Genomic DNA, 20213 nt, shown 5'->3' with positions numbered 1-20213 from the left:
AGGGCCCCCCGGGCCCCAGATGAGCCAGACGACAAGAGACAGACGGACCCTGGGGTTGGAGAGAGTCAGGGAGAAAGAACTCCAAGAATCCAAATCGTTCCCACCTGGACAGTGCGGACCCTGGGAAGCCGGCGGAGGACAAACCTCCAACCCACCACTCAGACTTCCCATGGCTCCGCCAACGCTCTTCTATTTTCACATCGAGCAAGGCTGCCTCGGACCAGGCAGAAGGCAGTCGGCGACCTGCCCTCCCACTTCACTCTCATCCATCTCCTGCCCCTCCCCACTTTTCCAGGGCCTCTTATTTTCACTGGCGAGGGACTTCTGAGCTCTGTTATTGTAGCTCTCGCCTTGAGAACCACCAGGAGCTGCCACGACCCTTGAGGGAGGGCAGAATTCTCCCTCGCCTCCTTGCCTATTTCTTTTCCGAAATGACACCAGATTTTGGAGGAGACGGGCCCCCTCCAGTCCCAGCATTGCCCTCCCCCCTCCCTCCCCACGCTGCCAATGATGACAGAGTCAGGGTTTGGGCAGGAAATATGATGTGGCTGGAGACATAGCCCAGCTTGGTGGAGACCACAGCTGGTGAGCTTGTAAAACGGCAGGGCAAGACGGGTTTGGAGAGAGCTGGCACAGAGGCGAGGGCTTTTTAATAGCAAAGAAATGAAGACTCACCAATCTTCATCTCGCCTGACAGCTCCTTGGCTCGCCTAGACCCTGACATCATGTTTTCCCACACTTATCGTTCGTCTGAGAGCAATGGACTGGGGACTCAGCAGGTGTGGATTCCTCCTCTCCCTGATTCCCACTGCCCTCGGCTCAGATGGACCTCACCAACGGCCCTGATGTCCCCTCAAGGAGGGCCGGGGTGAAGGGTTTCACCCTGAGAAGATGTTCTGGACTGTCTTGTTTCATAATTCCTCTCCTCCACTACAGTTTCTTGACAAACTTTACAAGAACTCCTTTATTCACCTATCTTTCCAAGCTTTTCCTCCCTATCTGTAAATTGATTTTTGTTTTTCTCCCCATAAGCCTGTAAGGTCCTGGAGAGCAGGGATCAGGACTTTATTCTCCAGTGTCCGGTCTGAAGAACACAGAAAAGCTGTGAACATAGTATGCCCCTAGTACACTGCTCTTCACATAGAAGGGCCCAGAACACTGCTCTGCATATAGTATGGATGGCATAGCATTCTACACACAGTTGATACCCAGAAGAGCACTTTGTCCATGGAAAGCGCACAAGACTTTGCTCTAAGGCAGTAGGGGCACCCAATACAGCATCCTGCACACATTAGGTGCCCAGTATAGCCTCTGCACACAGAAAGTGCTCAGTAAATACTGATGATTCATCTCCAGCTCAAGAATCTCCTGCACTGGAGGAACAAGCAGTGGTCAGCGATGTTAACGACTTGAATGGAGCACTGCAGGAGGGGGAGCTATGCTTGATGGATCTGAGACTAAAGAAGGAGACAGGTTTATTGGACTGAGTCTTGGGTTTGAGCTCTGGCTTTGCCCATGGCCTGCTGAATGACTTTGGTAGAGCCACTTAGCCTCTATCTGCTCCCTCTATAAAATGGTGGGAACCAGTCCCTGCCTTGCTGGGTTGTTGTGAGGACCAAATAGGACAAATGAGACAACAGAGAAGCAGTGTGGCTTAGTGGATAGAGCATGGCGTGGGGAGAGAAGGACCTGTGTTCTAATCGTGGCTCTGACACTTGTCTGCTGTGTGACCTTTGGAAAGTCACTTTGCTTCTCTGTGCCTCAGTTCCCTCATCTGCAAAATGTGGATTAAGATTGTGAGCCCTGTGGGGGACAGGGACTGTGTCCAACCCTGTTTTCTTGTATCTACTCCAGAAATAATAATGATTACATTTATAATGATTGCATTTATTAAGCGCTTACTATGTGCAAAGCTCTGTTCTAAGCACTGGGGAGGTTACAAGGTGATCAGGTTGTCCCACGGGGGGCTCACAGTCTTAGTCCCCATTTTACAGATGAGGGAACTGAGGCAAAGAGAAGTTAAGTGACTTGCCCAAAGTCAAACAGCTGACAATTGGCAGAGCAGGAATTTGAACCCATGACCTCTGACTCTAAAGCCTGGGCTCTTTCCACTGAGCCACGCTGTTTCTCTAGTACTTAGTTCTCCAGTACTTAGTATAGTGCCTGACACATAGTAAGTGCTTAACAAATACCAATAATATTATTAATAATTATTAACAAGTTCCATCAACAACCACTCAGAGCTCCACCCCAGGCCAGAAAGCCACCACAGGAGCTGGATGGAGATCCATTTTGAGTTTTTCTGTCCATGATTATCCTTGTTGGTGGGGTGGGCCTGTTCTGACTGCTTTACCCTCAAAGGCCCCTTCTACTAGACACCGTGCCAGCTGGATCTCCTAAAATCCCACCTCCAGGTATCTTTTGCCTTCACTTCCTAGGGATTTGGTTTTAACCCAGGTACATATATATGGTTAACTGTACATTCTATTATTTATTTATTTATTCAGCCATGTCATTTTGACATATTTTCACAACTGTGTGGCCTCACCTAGTGGATTGAACATGGGCCTTGGAGCCAGAGGATCTGGGTTCTAATTCTGGCTCCCCAACTTCCCTGCTGTTTGACCTTGGGCAAGTAACTTTGTTTCACTTCTCATGGCCTCATTTTTCTCATTTGTAAAATGGAATTCATGTGACCAGGGGCCGGGGGGGACAGGGGTGAGGATACTGTTGCAACCCTTGGATAAAGTGGATCCTGAACTTTCTTGAGTGCTTAGTACAATGCTCTGCACACAGTAAGCACTCAATAAATATGATTGAATGAATGACATGAATTCTGGCTTGCTGTGCCCCCATCACCCAGACCTGCCTCTCCTCCGATCTCTTGGCCCCATGACCCCATTTCCACCCTCCCACTCCATGGCCTCTGCCCAAGCCCATCTCCTTGAGACCTCCGAGATCCCTGGGCCCCACTCCAGCAGGGCAGTGGGGGCCGGGCATGTTAATACCTGTATATTGGGTCCATGAAGAAGGGTGACGGCTTGGCATAGTGCAGGGCCGGCTGCTGGGGGGGCTGGACCTGAGAGATCTTAGGTAGGACGTCACTGGCTGCGAACTTCCTCTCCCCATAGATGTGGTTTTTCCGGGGCTCCCGCCCCCCATTCTGGCTGGCCCGGACCCGGTTCCCGATGCTGAGATCGAGGGGCTGCTCCTCTCCAGGCGCCGGGGTGGGGAGGGGCTTGGGGACGGGCAGCGCGGACTTCACCTCTTTGGGCTTGGTGGTGAGGTCGAAGGGGGACTCGGCAGCGCCAGCTGTCTGACCCACCTTGGGGAGGTCCTGGGGCAGCTTGGATTCGGCCTTGACCAGCAGGTTGTGGCCCAGGGCTCGGTCCGTGAAGGGGTAGAGCGAGTGGGGGAAGTTGGGGAGGAGCTGGAAAGGGAACATGGAGTGGTAAGGGAGGGAGCCCATCTTCTTCTCCTGCATGCCCATGAAGCCGGGGCCAAAGTACTTCTCGGCAATGGAGGCAATGGCCTTGATGGAGTCGCTGGCCGCACCCGAGGTGGGGAGCAGGTGCTCCTCGGGTGGGGGGAAGAAGGCGTGCTGGGAGTAGAAGAGGGGCAGCTCGGCCCCACCGCCGGGTGTCACGTTGGCACTGCCACCTCCGCCGCTGCCCCCACCGCCCCCGCTGAAGTCGGGCTGGCTTCCGGTTGGTCGGCCCTTGTCCTTGGCCTTGTCCCGATCACTGTCTATGTCACTGTCCAGGTCCGAACCGGTGGTGGTGTCCAGGTCCGTGCCCGTCGTGGTGTTGACGTCCTCGAAGTCGCTGCCATCTGAGGCATCGCTGGGCCTCCGCGCCTTGAGCTTCTCCCCGAACGAGTTCTCCGCTGCTGGTCCCTCAAAGGCCTCTTCAGCGGCTGCCGCCAGGGTCTGGCTGCTGCTGTTGCCGCCGCCGGCACCCACGGCCGAGATGAGCGGCAGGGCAGGATTCCGCAGGGGGCTGGGGAGCTTGGCATCCGGGGGGTGGTTCAGGGGGCTCTTGAGGAGTGGCGTGGGTGGGAGCAAAGGGGGCCGCGGGTAAAGGGATGGGGGAAAGATGCCAGGGAAGCCCGGGGTGAGGGTGGGGAATGCCGGAGGGGCGGGGGAGAATGGCAGGCCTCCCGGGGGTGGCCTGGAGGGGAAGTAATCGTTGAAGCCCAGGCCCGCGTGGTTGAGGTTGGGGGTGGGCTTGGCCTTGTCTATCATGGAGCTCGGGGTCAAAGGTAGGCCGGGGGCGAAGATGCCGCCGGGGTTGTAATGGTTCTTGCCCTCGCAGAAGCGCCGGTGCTTGTTGAGAGAGGAGGTAGTGCTGAACATCTGGCCGCAGTCCTTGCACTTGATCTGGGTGCGGCAGTCCGCGTGCATCCGCTTGTGGCGGCACAGGTTGGAGAACTGCGTGTAGGACTTGTGGCAGACCTCACCTAAAACATCAACAGAAACCAAAAACAAAAACAATATGAAATTACCGTGAAACCCACCGCCTCCACCCACTGGGCCCTGGGGTGGTGGGGCCTGCCCACCCGAGGGGCCGAGGGGAGGGGGCAGAAAGAGATCCCTGCTCTCACTCTCTCTCCACCACACACATACCCCTTGCCGTCTCTTCCTGACCTGACCCGTTCTTTGCTGTGGGGCCCTGGAGAAGCCTTTTAACCCCATTTCCCCATCTATAAAATGGGATGAATGAAACAGGGTCCTGAGCATAAGGAGAGGATTAAACCACCCCTTGACTCAGCTCTGGGAAGAGGTTGGGGCCTCTCGGAGGCAGGCCAGTGGCAGAAGCAAGGGGTGAATGGCCTAAATGTTTGGAAAGACAAGAGAAGAACCAGGGGCCTATCCAGAGGCTGTTCTCTGGCTCTTGGATGTATCCACAGCTGTCCAAATCCCGACTGCCAATCAAACTCTGATTACTTCTGCTGACAGAAGGAAGGGGCACCTGGGCAGAATCCCAGAGGTATGTCAGGGAGGTGGGGAGGTAGTTGGGGCTGGGGGAGGAACAGACTCTGATTCGAGTCCGAGGCCCCAGACCCCAGTCTGACCCCCAGAAGGCAGGGGCAGACTCAGGCTCCCCCACCCCCCAATTCAAGATTCAGTCAACGTGCTCCCTACCTTCTGTGTGACAAGGCCAAATGGGACTGAGAACAGAGCAGATCACCAAAATTCTCAGAGTAGATTTTATCTCCAGGCCATTTTCAGACTGGAGCAAAAGGGGCAAACTGGTAAAATCATGCACTTTCCTTTTCCCTTGTGCTTTTCTCTGGAGAAGGCAAAAAACTCTTCTCAAACAACCCTCTTCCCTCCCACCCCCCTGACCCACCTCACCAGAACAATCTGCTTCCTAAATAAAACCCCAATGGAAACAATGATTTCAACGTGTAACTCTCTCACCACAAATCTTCGGCAGTCTGATGTAATGCTATTCTAGCTGGCATTTTTTTCTTTCTTTCAGATTATCATGTTCTTTAATCATAATATCTATTTATATTAACTGGTCTGCTCTCCTGGTAGTCTGGCATGTCAGGAAGTTTTCAAGGCTGATGGGAGAAGAACTTTCCCTCTTTTTTTGTTTTTGGTGCTGTTCAGAGTGAATTAGCTCTCCTCAGGGATATTCTATAAATATTCCCTAGATCAGGGCTCCACTCAGATGAGGAATGAGGCAGGAGCTGGGACCTCAGACAGCACTGGCTAGAGGAATGTAGGCACCCTCTCCGGGTGAGCTCTGGCGTGTCTGTTAGCAAGACCAGTGCCCCTTCTTGGGATCAAATGGGGGAGGGGTCCTGAGCTATTGCCTGAGGTGGGGCTACAATTTTAATAATTGTGGTATTTGTTAAACACTTACTGTGTGCTAAGCACTATTCTAAGCAGTGGGGTAGGTACAAGGTTATCAGGTTGGACACAGTCCCTGTCCCACAGGGGGTTCACAGTCTGTGAGCACCATGTGGGACAGCCTGATAACCTTGTATCTACCCCAGCACTTAGAACAATACTTGGTACATAATAAGTGCTTAACAAATACCATCATTATTTATTATTTATTATTAATCCCCATTTTACAGATGAGGTAACAGAGGCATGGAGAAGTTCAGTCACACAGCAGACATGTGGCAGAGATGGGATTAGAACCCACGTCCTCTGACTCCCAAACTCATGCCCGTCCACTAGGCCACATACATACGATTTGGGGGTGGGTGTCCTGATCCAGCTTTCAAGGCAGGGTGCTAGCTTGGGGAATGGCTTCCTAAGCTTTCATTTGTACCAGTGATCTGATTTGCACCTGGAGTTCGGAGCTAGTGTTGGAGGTAGAATCTGATTCTGGGCTTTGAGTCCTGAGCTAGTATTTGAGACGGGATTCTGATTTGGGGCCCGCAGGCACTTGAGTTTTCTAATGATGATGATGATTATGGTATTTGCTAAGCCCTTACTGTGTGCCAGACACTGTACTGAGTGCTGGGGTGAATACAAATTGGGTTGGATACAGTCCCCGTCCCATGCGGAGCTCACAGTCTCAATCCTCATTTTACAGGTGAGGCCCAGAGAAGTGAAGTGACTTGCCCAAGGTCACACAGCAGATGAGTGGTGGAGCTGGGATTAGAACCCATGACCTGCTAACTCCCAGACCTGTGCTCTATTCACTAGGCCACACTGCTTCAATTCTATGAATCAGCACTTTTCCTTCCCATTCTTCCTTACCTTGAAAAACCTCCATTCCTCATCCCGGTGGGGGGGTGAGTGGGTAACTGTCAACCCTCCAGCAGGAGTTTCTCAGACTGGGAGGGAAGAGGCTGGGAGCTTAGCAGGGTAAGAACTCAGGTTCACGGCCAGTGTCAGGGCCAGAGGTAGGCCAGCTTCACACACTGGGCCTCCCTGAGGCTGGAAAAATGTGCCACACCTTCCCATTCACTGTCATTTTGTCACATTACACACACAAATGGTGTTCCATATGATATCATTGTTACGTTAGAAGCACAAGCGGCATTCTGTGACGTCATTATGTCACACACTGCATGTGCAAGCAGTCCAATCAAACCCTCCTCCTTAAGCCTTATTACAAAATCGTTGTGTTCTTTTCCCAGGTCCCCGGCCACACAGGCACCTGCGATTTTAAAGTCAGTAAAGGACTGTGAGCTCCTTAAGGGAAAGGATCATGTCTTTATTGTACTGTAGTCTCCCAAGCACCTAGTACAATCCTGAGACAATTTGAACAATTTGAAGCAATTAGAACAGTGATTTGCACATAATAAGCGCTTCCAGCACTTAGAACAGTGCTTTGCACATAGTAAGTGCTTAACAAATGCGCCATTATTATTATTATTATTATTATTATTATTATTATTATTATTATTAGCCTCTCTCGTTTACTGCCCAGAGCTTTTTTTGTATGGTATTTGTTAAGCACTTACTATGTGCCAGGCATGGTACTAAACATTTGGGTAGATACAAGCTAATCAGGTTGGATACGGTCCATGTACCATATGGGACTCACAGTATTAATCTCCCTTTTACAGATGAGGTAACTAAGGCACAGAGAAGTTAAGCAACTTGTCTAAGGTCACACAGCAGACAAGTAACGGAGCTGGAATTAGAACCCAGGTCCTTCTGGCTCCCAGGTCTGTGTCATACCCCCTAAGTCATACTGCTTCTCAGCATGGGGGCTTGCAATCAGTCCCAGAGGCCTGGGAGACCCTGCCATTCCTCCAGAGGCAGATCCTTTGAGATACAAGGGTGATACTGAGAACAAGCAACTTCATCAGCTTTGTCTCCTCAAACTCTGGGAAACTGGCCTGGGGCTGCTTTTGCAAGCAAGCCCAAACAGTCTGTGCATCCGTGCGTGTTTGACCCCTGAATAAATTGTGCAGGAGAAAACTTTCCGCCCATACGCCCACTAACATTCATCGACAAGTGACACAAAGGTCAGTGGCTGATTGAGTTTTCGTGGAACAGGTGTCCTAAATTTTGGCTGAGGGAAGGGGCGAAAGGAGCCAAATGAATGTAAGTCCGATTCAAATGTTGAGGTTTTTACCCGATTTGGGAGGTGCCCCACGGGACTGGACGGGCTTTAGCTGCCCTTGTGGTTACTGAAAGCGGTTTCCTCAGCCTGTTTCGAAGCAGACCAAAGTGTCAGTGAGAAATGTAATAGGGTCCTCATGCAGTGCCTGGATGCGGTGAGCATCTAATTTAAAACTATGACTACTCCACTACTACTGTTACTACCAGTGCCCACTCAAATGGCATCTGGGTAGCGGGGTTGGGGGGTGTTCCCTGCTCTTCACTTCAACCACCTAAGTTCCCTCAGAAACCCTTTTTTTTAATGTATTTGTTAAGCATTTACTATGTGCCAGGCACTGAACTAAACAATAGGGTAGATACAAGATAAACAGATTGGACACAGTCCCTGGCCCACACAGGGCTCAGAGTCTCAATCCCCATTTTACAGATGAGGTAAATGAGTCCCAGAGAATTGAAGTAACCTGCCCAAGGCAGCAGCCAAGTGGTGGAGCTGGGATTAGAACCCAGGTTCTCTGACTCTCAGGCCCAGGCTCTATGCACTAGGCCATGCTGGTTCTCACTACCCTGCTCACCTACCCTGGTTGATCCCTCCAGACACCAACCTTATCCTTTCCCTGTTTCCCCTTCTCTTGAAATTCTCCCCTGCCAAAGCTCAGACATCGAGAACTAATCAGACAAGCAGAGCCCTCTTCTGAAAGGGAGGAGGCCCAGGAGAGACAGGGCTGGAGCAGCTGTGGAGAGCAGATGCTACCGAGACTCATTACCTTGTAGCCTTTTCCAGACCTGACTGCTTGGGGTCTCACCTCCCTCTGCTCCCCCTGCCTACTGTCCCGCCAGTCCCCCATTGTTTGGTCTCAGCAAGTGAGAGAGAAACCCAGCTCATTCCCCGAGGTAGAATCCTAGAGCATGAAGGAACTTCAAGAGGTCACGTGGTCCATTCACCTGCCTCCCATATGCCCCAACCCTCCGGGAAAGATGAAAGTCTTATCCATTTTTAAAGTGCAGGAAGGGTTACCTGCCCACCTCCTGGGATAAGCTTTGCCATTAATCAATGCTCCTCCTTGTGTGTTTATCACGACTCCCTCTTACTGCATCCTAAGCCCTTTTCTTCTGTGGGACACCTCCATGGCAGGCTAGCCCTGGAGGCAAGTGCCAGTCCAGGAATATACCAGCCTTTCCCCCCATGGCAGAATTGGTGCATGTGCAGGGTAGGGGTGCATGGATACAGGTGCCATCTCTCCACATGGATGTGCCTGGCCTTGGGAGTCTGATGACCTAACACTTTTTTTATGGTATTTGTTATGCACTTATTAGGAGCCAGGCACTGTAGTAAGTGCTGGGGTAGATACAAGCTAATTAGATTGGACACAATCCATATTCATTCATTCATTCATTCATTCAATCGTATTTATTGAGCACTTATTGTGTGCAAAGCACTGTACTAAGCGCTTGGGAAGTACAAGTTGGCAACATGTAGAGACGGTCCCTACCCAACAACGGGCTCACAGTCTAGAGGGGAGCACATGGAGCTCACGGTCTTAATCCCCACTTTTACAGATGATGTAACTGAGGCCCAGAGAAGTGAGGTGACTTGTCCAAAGTCACACAGCAGACAAGTGGTGGAGCTGGGATTAGAACCCAGGTCTTCCTGGCTCTCAAGCCCACCTCTATCCACTAGGTCATGCTGCTTCTCACTTGCGAGGGTTACGGTCTTCCCAATTTACCACTCATTTATTGAGGAATGTCACCATTTGGATTTGTTTCACAGATGTGTGGGTATTTTTCTTTCCAAGGGAAGAACTGCCCTCCCTTTCAGTTCATGCAAAAAGATGCTATGTAGCAGTCTGAGAGAGGTGCGTGAGGTTATTACAAATGCCTAATCAAATCCGAGTTAATTGCATCACCCTAACAGTGAAATTTTTATAAATATTTTCTGACCCATTCGGGGGTGTACTCATTAGCTCTATCTCTTGAGCATAATGCCAGGGAACAAGAATCAGTTGAGTCAAACCTGGGAGGACAAGGAAGAGCATAAATAGAAATTTGACCTCTCCAAACTGCTTCACCCTCTGGGATGTTTCTGAAAAATCTCTAAGGGGGGATTGGGGCTGACACCACTTCTGTGGTTTACTTCCAGCTATTGCTTTAATCCAGGCAAGACTTGAAAAGGCAGTATGGTCCAGTGGAAACATTCCGGCTCTGGGAATCAAAAGACGTGGGTTCTAGTCCTGTATGTTGTGTGATCTTGGGGGAGGGCACTTAATATCTCTGTGCCTCAGCTTCCTCTTCTGTAAAATGGCGATGAAACCCATTGTCCCTATTTCTTAGACTGTGAAGCACAGAGAAGGTGCTTCATCTGATTATCCTGCACCTACTTTGATGCCTGGCACATAGGAAAGTCTTAATAAATACCATCATTAAACCAAGTGGAAGTCTTTGTTCACGGGCTCAGGAAAATGATATATTTCCTCATATGCAATCGCCCCTCCACCAGATTGGCATTTAGGACAGAGCATTCGGTTAATATTTTAAAACACCTAACAACTAACTGCTCTTTGCACTTCTATTCGAGCAAATCAAAGCAAAAGAACAACAAATCAAGAGTATTTTCCAAGGACACTTGAAACATGGCTCCTACCCCTGCCCAATTCTCCCTTCCAAAACAAACAACAAACAAACAAACAAAAAAGAACTGGGCTCCATCCCAGAGAGAATCAATTCTGTCCACATGTGACAATAGGACTGCTAATTCCAGCCCTGCCTTGTGAGGAGGGTGAAATAGTAAGGAATTCTTATTAAATCTCTTTTTCTTTAACTGGAGGAGAATGAAGAGGTAAACTGTGGGCTGGTAAACTGTTGTTTCTTATCTGCAAAGTTGGTTATAGCCAACACTACAACTTCACTGTCAACATTTTAATATTATAGTTAACATTATAAGGGTACAGAGACATTCTAACATTTTAGTCAGGTTTCTGACATCTATTTATTTTATTTTGTTAGTATGTTTGGTTTTGTTCTCTGTCTCCCCCTTTTAGACTGTGAGCCCACTACTGGGTAGGGACTGTCTCTATATGTTGCCAACTTGTACTTCCCAAGCGCTTAGTACAGTGTTCTGCACACAGTAAGTGCTCAATAAATACGATTGATGATGATGATGATAGCAATGTAGCCAACATTTTAACTTTTTAACCAGTATTCTAACATTCAGCCCAACATTCTTTTATACCCAGAAGGCTAAGACAGGAATGATAATGCTTTGGCATTATTATTACCTTTAATGTAAAGAGCTCTGTGAACAACAGCTTTCCTGAATTCATGAAGACAGAAGTGTTTAGGGACCCCCATTTTTTCAGAGTGACTGACTAAAGCCTGGGCCAGTGGTCTTTTATTGAACAGTAGGTAGTGAACTCTACAGACTTTGGTCCACCAACAGCCTACATGAGAGGCGGTGTGTGGGTAGGAGGGGAAAGTAGAAGTGGAGAGAAAGGGGTGAGTTTCTGCTTCTTCAGCAATCAGGGCTCCTAGATGTTAAGAGAAGCCTCAAATTGGTGAGCAATGCTCAGAGATTTCAGAAGCAGACAGTCCCACTTACAAACAGTCCAGTTAGGAAACCACTGCCAACTTTTCTGAGCCCGAGGAACATAGTTGGGGCTCCTGACCATTGGAAACTAGCAACATATATGGTAATATTGAAGCCAAAATTTTAGGGAGGGAGAGTGGTAGAAAGCTAAAGACCATGAGACCAGATGTCAGGAGATCTGGGTTCAAGTCCCAGCTTTGCCACTAGCCTGCTGGATGACCTCAGGCAAATCACTTAGTCTTTCTGTGCCTCAATTTCCTCATCTGTAAAATGGGGTGATGAAGACTGCTGTTGCTTTCTTTTTCTGTGAGCCCTAAGTGGGACAGTAGTTGCGTCCAATCTGATTATCTTGTGTCTACCTTAAGCGCTTAGCAGGGTGGTTGGCACAGAGTAAGTGCTTAATAAATACAATGATTATCATTACTGAGGAGCAGACCAGTTGAGCTTGGATGCGGAGCAGACATTGGCATTGGGCATTGGTCAGGCTGAGGCAATGAGCCAGAGGCCAGTAATGGCCAGGCCACTACTGCTGAGTCACCAACTGCTTGCATAGCCTCAAACTCTGTATCTGTAATTTATTTTTATACATATCTGTAATTTATTTCTTTACATTAATCTGATTGCCCCTCTAGACTGTAAGCTTGTTTTGGGCAGGAAATGTGTCTACCAACTCCTTTGCAGTGTACTTTCCTAAGCGCCTAGTAGAGTGCTCTGCACACAGTAAGCACTCAATAAATACCACTGATTGATTATTTTTACCCCTGTCCCCCCCTGCTAGATCATAAGCTCCCTGAGGGCAGGGACTATGTCTACTAAATCTATTGTACTGCACTCTCCCAAGCACTTAGTACAGTGCTCTGCATGCAGTAAGTGCTCAATAAATACCATTGATTGACTGATTGGCTTCTGTTCAAATCATAGGAAAATGTCCCTCTCCACAGCCCCGTGCACCCACAGGGAGAGCACCCCTGACAGTGGTGTCACATTTCAGCAGGAGGGACAGTGTGTTGGGGGAGAGTTTGGTATTTCCATCTATGTAAGCAGTGGCCTCCTGTGCATCCATTGTTGTAGCTTTGGTCATAGTTTTGCCCAAGTTGTCCTACCAGCAGCCACAGGATGGCCCTCCAAGTGGAACCCCAGCAGTGCCCAGTGAAATCTGGTCAAGACATCAGTGGAGGTTGCTGGCCCTAGCCAAAAACATGAACATCTGTCTCCAGTTATAAAGACTTAGACCATAGGAGAGAGAGAGAGTGTGTGTGCACAGATATGTATATGCATACTCTCAGCTGAAAACTAGGAAACTGAGGCACAGCAGTGGCAGGCAGACCAGCCAGGGACATGGTGATGTGGGACAGTGACTATATAAGTAAGAGACAGGGTGAGACAGAGAGAGACTTGAGAAAAAAGCCTCACATGGGCTGTTGAGAGACTTGGCTCTTAACTCATCAGAAAAGTCCAAAATTGCCTCGAATGTTTACTGAACAAACAGGGAACCCTGGGAAGGGGAAGATGAGGGTGGAGAGAAGAAAAGGGGACAAAAAGAGAAAGGGAGGAAAAAAATTGCTGTGGAATTTCATCTCATCCCTGACCTACAAAATTAGAGTAGACACTCCAGAGGGAGAGCCGGGGGTGAGGGTGGAAGGGAGGGGGAGATCTGGGGGTCTGAAGGGAAGGAGAGCTGTGGGGAAGGGAGGTGGAGCAGTGAGGGAGGGAGATGAGGAGGAAGAGAAAGGAGGCTCAGGACCCAGGCAGTCACTGGGTGGCGGGCCGGCCGTCATGGCCATGACAACTTACATATGAAAGGTTTGACGGTGCTGTGGATGTGCTTGTGCTGCTTCAGGCCGGACGAGGTGGCGAAAGTTTTCCCACAGTCGGGGCAGGCGTGGGCCCGGGCGCCCACGTGCTGGGAGCGGATGTGGCGCTGGAGGTTGCTGGGGTCGGTAAACACCTAATGGAAGAAGCGCCATTCAGAGCCCCGTGGGGAGTCACCGGCAGGCGGGAGGTGGGGAGGACACACAGTAAAGGCTCAATATATATGAGTGATTGATTGACTGTGGAGGGGACGGGGCTGCCCTAGCTGCACGTGACCCCTTGCTCCTTGCCCACTGTCTTCCCCATTAGAATGTAAGCTATTTGAAGACAGGGGATGTGCATCTTGGTTTGGCTGAGCTCTTCCAAGCCCTTAGTATAGTGTTTCACACTGAGTAGCTGCTGGGTAATTACTATTGATAGATTGTGTGACCAGTCAAGGAGCGTGCACTCCCTGGTGGGAGTGTGCAGGGGTGAACCCACTGTTGGGTTGGGGCCGTCTCTATGTGTTGCCAACTTGTACTTCCCAAGTGCTTAGTACAGTGCTCTGCACACAGTAAGCGCTCAATAAATATGATTGAATGAATGAATGAATGGGAATGATCCCGCCAACACTCCCTTGGTATCCTGGATCTCTCATCCTGCGGCTGCCTGTGCCTCTCCCCTTGGCTCTACTTCCCAAATCCTACCACATCTCCCTCTCCAAACTGGAAAGCTAAGAAAGTAGCCTGGATGATGTCTACCAACTGTTGTATTGCACTCTCCCAAGGGCTTCGTACAGTGCTCTGCACACAGTAAGCGCTCACGAGATACAACTGATCGATTGATTTATTAGCTGGGAGAGCCCAGAAAGTCCAGCAGACCCTCAGGCACAGCTTCGCCCATTCAGACAAGATATCCCAGACCTAGCCTGATCAGGGCCTGGGAAAGCCAGGAATGTGCTTTGTCTGGGAGAGATCCCGAAGGGCCAGCTGTAAGGGTGATGGGGATTGGAGCCCCCTTTTTCCAACTACTGGTGGATGAAATTTTCTCCCCCAAAGCTATCTGGGCTGGACTCTCAGCCAAGCCCATCTGAGCCTCTGACCAGCCCTGAGAGTTTCCACATGGGTTGCAATGACCTGAAATCTGGTCTTTATGACTCGATAGCTCTTCCCAACCTCCCTGCCCCTCCTCAACTGTCTTACTCCCCCAAGCCCCCCTCCCCCTCCACTCACAATGGGCCTGGGGCTCACTGTCTCTGTCTAGGGGTAACCATCTGGTTAGACACACCACAGTTCTAACGGACAGGTTCAGTGACAAATGACTTCTGTTGCATTGAACTCCCTCATTCCCCCAGCCCTCATCTCCCTAGCTCTGGGAAGGCCACCAGAATGAGTTAAACTGGCTTGGCCATGTTGAGGGGGAGGTGAATTTAGAAGGGCTTCTTCTTTCCACCCCCATGGCTAGCAACTCTAGGGAGAGCCCAAGCTCCAGAACTAATCTCAAGTTTGAGAAAAGCCATAAACCCCAGGGCAATGGGTCTGGGACCTATTTCCTCTCATGACTCTCCTATGGATACCACTGCCTCAGTCCCAGAACATACTATGCCTTCCCCCCATTCCTTCTCCATCCAGGGCTGAGGTGCAGGGAGCAGCCTCCCTGCTTGTTGAAGGGTGGTGGGCTGTGGGCTTATGTCTCCTCTGCTTGGCCCTGGGGAGGTGGGTAGGAGAGGAATGAAGTGGCAGTGTGGAAAACATGGGAAGAGTGAGGGGACAGAGTGCGGAGGGTAAGGAGAAGAGGCGAGCAGGGTATTATCAACATATGGAAGGAGCTATTGCTCTCCTCTGACCAACACTACCAACTGAATTCTGAGGTCTAGACTCCAAGACCCCTACTTTGGAATGCCCCAGCCTCCCACCTACACCTCCCACCTGAAAAGACCCTGCCCTGATTCCAACACGGTCCTCACCCACCTTCTCAACATGGAGGCAGGGACGCGCCAATGTCCCTGCTGTCCCCTCTATCCGATCCTCCCCACCACCCTATTGCTCAGGCCCACAGTGCACCAGGCCCAGCCACCCCATTACCTTCACACAGTTTTCACATTCAAATCGCTTGCCACTGTCATGGGACATCTGGTGACGGATCAGGTTGGATTTCCAGTTGAAAGCCTTGGGACACTGGTCACACTTGTACTCGCGCTCCTCCGTATGGATGATCATGTGCTGCTCCAAGCTAAGGGAAGGGAGGCTCTGGTCACGGTCTGTCCAGGTCTGGGTGGGCAGGGGTGGACCTGCTCCCCATCCACCTCTGGCCACCCCATACATCCATCTGCCGGTAGGTCAGAGCACCTGGCTACATGGTGGGACATAGCTGATAATTCCTCCATTGAACAGATGGCAAAAGTGAGGCCCAGAGAATTGATCGGTAAATCAGTGGTTTTTATTGATTGCTTACTGTATGCAGAGCACTGTACTAAGCACTTGGGAAAGTGCTGTACAATAAAGTTGGTAAATGCGATCCCTGCCTACAAGGAGCTTACAGTCTACAGAGGGAGACAGACATTGCAGTAAATTACAAATAGGGGAAATATTAGAGTATAAGGAGATATACAAAAGTGCAGTGGGGTTGGGGGGAGTATCAAAGTGTTTAGGAGCACTTTAAGCTCATCTCTATACTGTAAGCTCACCTCTAGACTGCAAGTTCATTGTGGGCAGGGAATGTGTCTGTTTGTTGTTATACTGTACTCTCCCAAGTGCTTCATACAGTATGTGCTCAATAAGTTTGATTGAATGAATTGAATGAATGAATGAATTCATAGGCAGCACAGAGGGGAGGGTAGATAGGGGAAATAATAATAATGGTATTTATTAAGCACTTATTATGTGCCAAGCACTGTTCTAAGCGTTGGTAAGGGTTGTGCCCTGCCCCAGGTCCCTGTTTGCCCTGAGGCCATCATTTCACTTGCTTCCTGCCCTGGCTGATTCCTAATCAATCATATTTATTGAAAGCTTACTGTTTGCAGAGCTCTGAACTAAGCGCTTGGGAGAATACAGCACAAAAGACATATTCCCTACCCCCAACAAGCTTACAGTCCAGAGGGAAGACAGAGGGCTTTGAAGCCCACTAGACTGTACGCTGCTTGAGGGAAGGGATGGTGTTAACCAACTCTATTGCATTGTACACTCCCAAGCATTTTGTACAATACTCTGCACGCAGTGAGCACTTAATAAATACCTTTGATTGATTGATGCCAATGATGAAATTCAACCAAAAAGGCTAATAATGGCCCAATTCTCTGCAGGGGATAGGGCACGATACTCTTCCTGTGATCCTCCTCTAGACTGTAATCTCATTGTGGGCAGGGAATGTGTCGATCAAGTCTGTTATATTGTACTCTCCCAAGTGCTTAGTACAGTGCTCTGCATGTAGTAAGCACTCAGTAGGTACCACTGATGATGATAATGATGGTCCAGCCCCACAGAAAGTCAATAACAGACACAGCATTGTGAAACAAGAGCTGATACTACAGAGGGAGCCAGATGTGTTGGTTGAGTGGAGGCCCTTCGGATTAAATGAACAGTGTCTAACCCTCTCCTCTCCTGGGACCCTTCCCATTTTGTCGTGTGTTTTGATTGTTAATCTTCCTAACTCTGGCAGTAATATATCATGGCCTGATAATTTTGGAGCCTAATAATCCATTTGGAGATAAAACACTACACTCTTTAGCGACAAGAAACGGTCTCTTTCTCCTCGGTGGCTAACTGTGATTTATGTGTTTATTTTAAGAAAACACGGATGACCCCCCCGAACAGCACTGACTAGGAAAGTATCTTTTGGGACTAGCCCAAACATTTATTTTCTCAGTCACCGGTTAGGGATGGGAGATCTCTTTTCCCAGATGAGGTTCCTGCTCTGATCTAAATTAATGCTGGGGAATTGTCTGATCACATGGGACTGCCTGCCTCTCTCACTCTCGTTTTTGCAGGCTGGCTGGTCCTTTTGGAGGAGAAGCAGTGTGGCCTAGTGGATAGAGTACAGGCTCAAAGAGTTCTAATCTTAGTCCCCCCAACTTGTCTGCTGTGTGACCTTGGACAAGTCACTTCACTTTTGTGAGCCCCACGTGGGATATGGACTGTGTCCAACCTGACTAGCTTGTACCTACCCCAGTGCTTAAAACAATGCCTGGCACAAAGTAAGCGCTTAAATACCATAAAAAAAAGAATCCAAGGGACAAATGCAGCATCATCATCATCATCATCAATCATATTTATTGAGTGCTTACTGTGTGCAGAGCACTGTACTAAGTGCTTGGGAAGTACAAGTTGGCAACATATAGAGACAGTCATGGCCTAGAGACAGAGAGACAGAGCATGGCCTAAGGGAAATATTGTGGAACTGGAGAGCCACTTCCCAGTCTCAGCTCTGCCACTGGCTTGCTGTGTGGCCATACCACACCACTTAACCTCTCTGGGCTTCAATTTCCTCACCTGGAAAAATGGGGATAAACTCCCTCTTAGACTGTGACCCCCATGTTGGGCAGGGATGTTGTCTGACCCAATGAACCTGTATCTAGTCCAGTGCTTTGTGCCCAGTAAGTACTTAATAAATCCCATGAGTAATTAATTTTGATAACTTTCTTATGTTCTTATTCCCAAAATACAAAAAAAAAAATTGGGGGGAAGGGAGGGTGGGAAATGAACCAGAAAAGTAGGTTAATAATTTCCAAACTGCTCCATTCATGTAGGGTTTAGGGAATTTTCATGGCTTAGAATGCAGTTGGGAATAATAGGGGGTTCAGAGCAATGGGGAATCCTGAAGAGGGACTTTGAGCTATTTCCATTATTATTATGATAATTTCCATTTCAATGTAATTGTAATAATAATGATAATAGTGACATTTGTTAAGTGCTTACTATGTGACAAGCACTGTACTAAGGGCTGGGGTGGATACAAGAAAATTGGTTTGAGCACAGTCCTTCCCAGACTGAGCCCCCTCTTTCCTCTTCCCCTCTTCCCCCTCCCCATCCCCCAGCCTTACCTCCTTCCCCTCCCCACAGCACCTATATATATGTATATATGTTTGTACATATTTATTACTCAATTTATTTATTTTACTTGTACATATTTATTCTATTTATTTTATTTTGTTAATATATTTTGTTTTGTTGTCTGTCTCCCCCTTCTAGACTGTGAACCCGCTGTTGGGTAGGGACCATCTCTTTATGTTGCCAACTTGTACTTCCCAAGCACTTAGTACAGTGCTCTGCACACAGTAAGCACTCAATAAATACGAATGAATGAATGAATGAGACACAGTCTTAATCACACTTTACAGATGAGATAACTGAGGCACAGAGAAGTGAAGCGACTTGCCCGAGATCTCGGAGCAATAAAGTGACAGAGTTGGGCTTAGAACCCAGGTCCTTCTGATTCCCAAGCCTGTGCTCTATCCACTATGCCACACTGTTTCCCCAATACCTATCATATTACCTATAAAAGGTATACCTATAATACCTATCAAGGCTGGATCAAGATAGTTCCTCCTCCCAAATCAATGGCTGCCTGCCAGTTTCATGTTACAAATTGATTTACATATCCTACTATTGAAGCACTTCCCCCTCCTCTTTGCAAATTGTTTTATGTCTGTCTACCTCATTTGACTGTAGGCTCCTTGAGGGCAGGGCTCATATGTACTAATTCTATTAAACACTTGATCAAGTGGTCAGCCCACAGTGATTGCTCAATAAATCCTCTGGATTGATTGATTTATAGACCAGATGCCCAGGCAGAGGAAATGAGGATGTAGAAAATTCCTCTCAAAATCCTCCTAGTTTAAACTGACTAACCTGTTCTGGGGTGTTCTACTCAATTCTTTGTTTCCACCCCTTTTGGGAATGCTGATAAACACAACCTATGGATGATTGTTTGATTGAGGCTGGGAAATGAAGGAGAGGACAACTATTCACCGTCCTCCTCCTCCTCCTCCTCCATCGCCTCTTCTGGTATCACTTCATAGTCCAAAATGCAGAAATTCTCCTGGCAAATCATTTCTCAGCTCCCTCTCACCTCTCGCCCCACCCCAAGCTTTCCCCTATCTGTCATTTATTTTAATATCCATCTTCCCTTCTAAGCTGTAAGCTCTTTGTGGGCAAGGGTCGTGTCCTCCAACTCTATCTTGTTCTCCCCCAAGCACTTAGTACAGTGTTCTGCACACAGTAATCACTCAATAAATACCACTGATTATGCTCTTTATTCCTCCCAAGCAAAAAAATCTCCTAACGGTCCTTGCTGTTGACCTTTCCAGCCCCCAACCTATCACACATACTTTTCCTCCTCTCTGGAGCACTATCCTGCTTGGCCTTGCTCTACCGCATCATGTCCCTCCTTCAAAGTCATCCTGAAAAGCCACTTCCTCCAGGAGGACTTCCTGATTTACTCCCAAGTGCTTATTCCTTCTATCACCTTGGATCTTTTATGAGCTTATTCATTTGTTTTTGATATAATTGAACACTTGCGTTCATTATTTATGTCTATTCTCAGGTCATAACTCTTGTATATTTATCCATTTATGGCTGCTTGCCGCCCCTATTGGATAATAAATTTTCTGTGTGTAAGACTTCCCTTTTATATATCTTCTTTACACACTCCCCAAGCCCAAAGTACAGTACCCTGCTCTCAGCAAGTGCTCAGAAGAGTGTTCTGCACACAGTAGATATTCAGTACATTGCTCGGCACAGAGTAAGGGCCCAGTACAGTGGTTGGCACACTACAGATGCCCAGTACATTGCTCTCCACACAGTA

General features: G+C 48.7%; 1 protein-coding gene across 2 annotated transcripts in view; it reads right to left on the bottom strand.

Moving 5' to 3' along the window:
* The window catches only part of PRDM16 (PR/SET domain 16), a 64981-nt gene that overhangs the window by 32057 nt on the left and 12711 nt on the right, over positions 1-20213 (bottom strand). For both annotated transcript variants that reach the window (XM_038746439.1, XM_038746440.1), the window contains exons 4-6: positions 15497-15644; positions 13416-13569; positions 3009-4458 (exon numbers count right to left, since the gene is read on the bottom strand). In XM_038746439.1, coding sequence (XP_038602367.1) covers positions 3009-4458; positions 13416-13569; positions 15497-15644 — 1752 coding nt within the window. The remainder of the gene's footprint in view (positions 1-3008; positions 4459-13415; positions 13570-15496; positions 15645-20213) is intronic.

Source organism: Tachyglossus aculeatus, chromosome 5, assembly GCF_015852505.1.
Source record: "Tachyglossus aculeatus isolate mTacAcu1 chromosome 5, mTacAcu1.pri, whole genome shotgun sequence".
Taxonomy (NCBI): domain Eukaryota; kingdom Metazoa; phylum Chordata; class Mammalia; order Monotremata; family Tachyglossidae; genus Tachyglossus; species Tachyglossus aculeatus.
The sequence above is the reverse complement of the archived record's forward strand: the minus strand, read 5'-3'. Positions and strand labels throughout refer to the sequence as shown.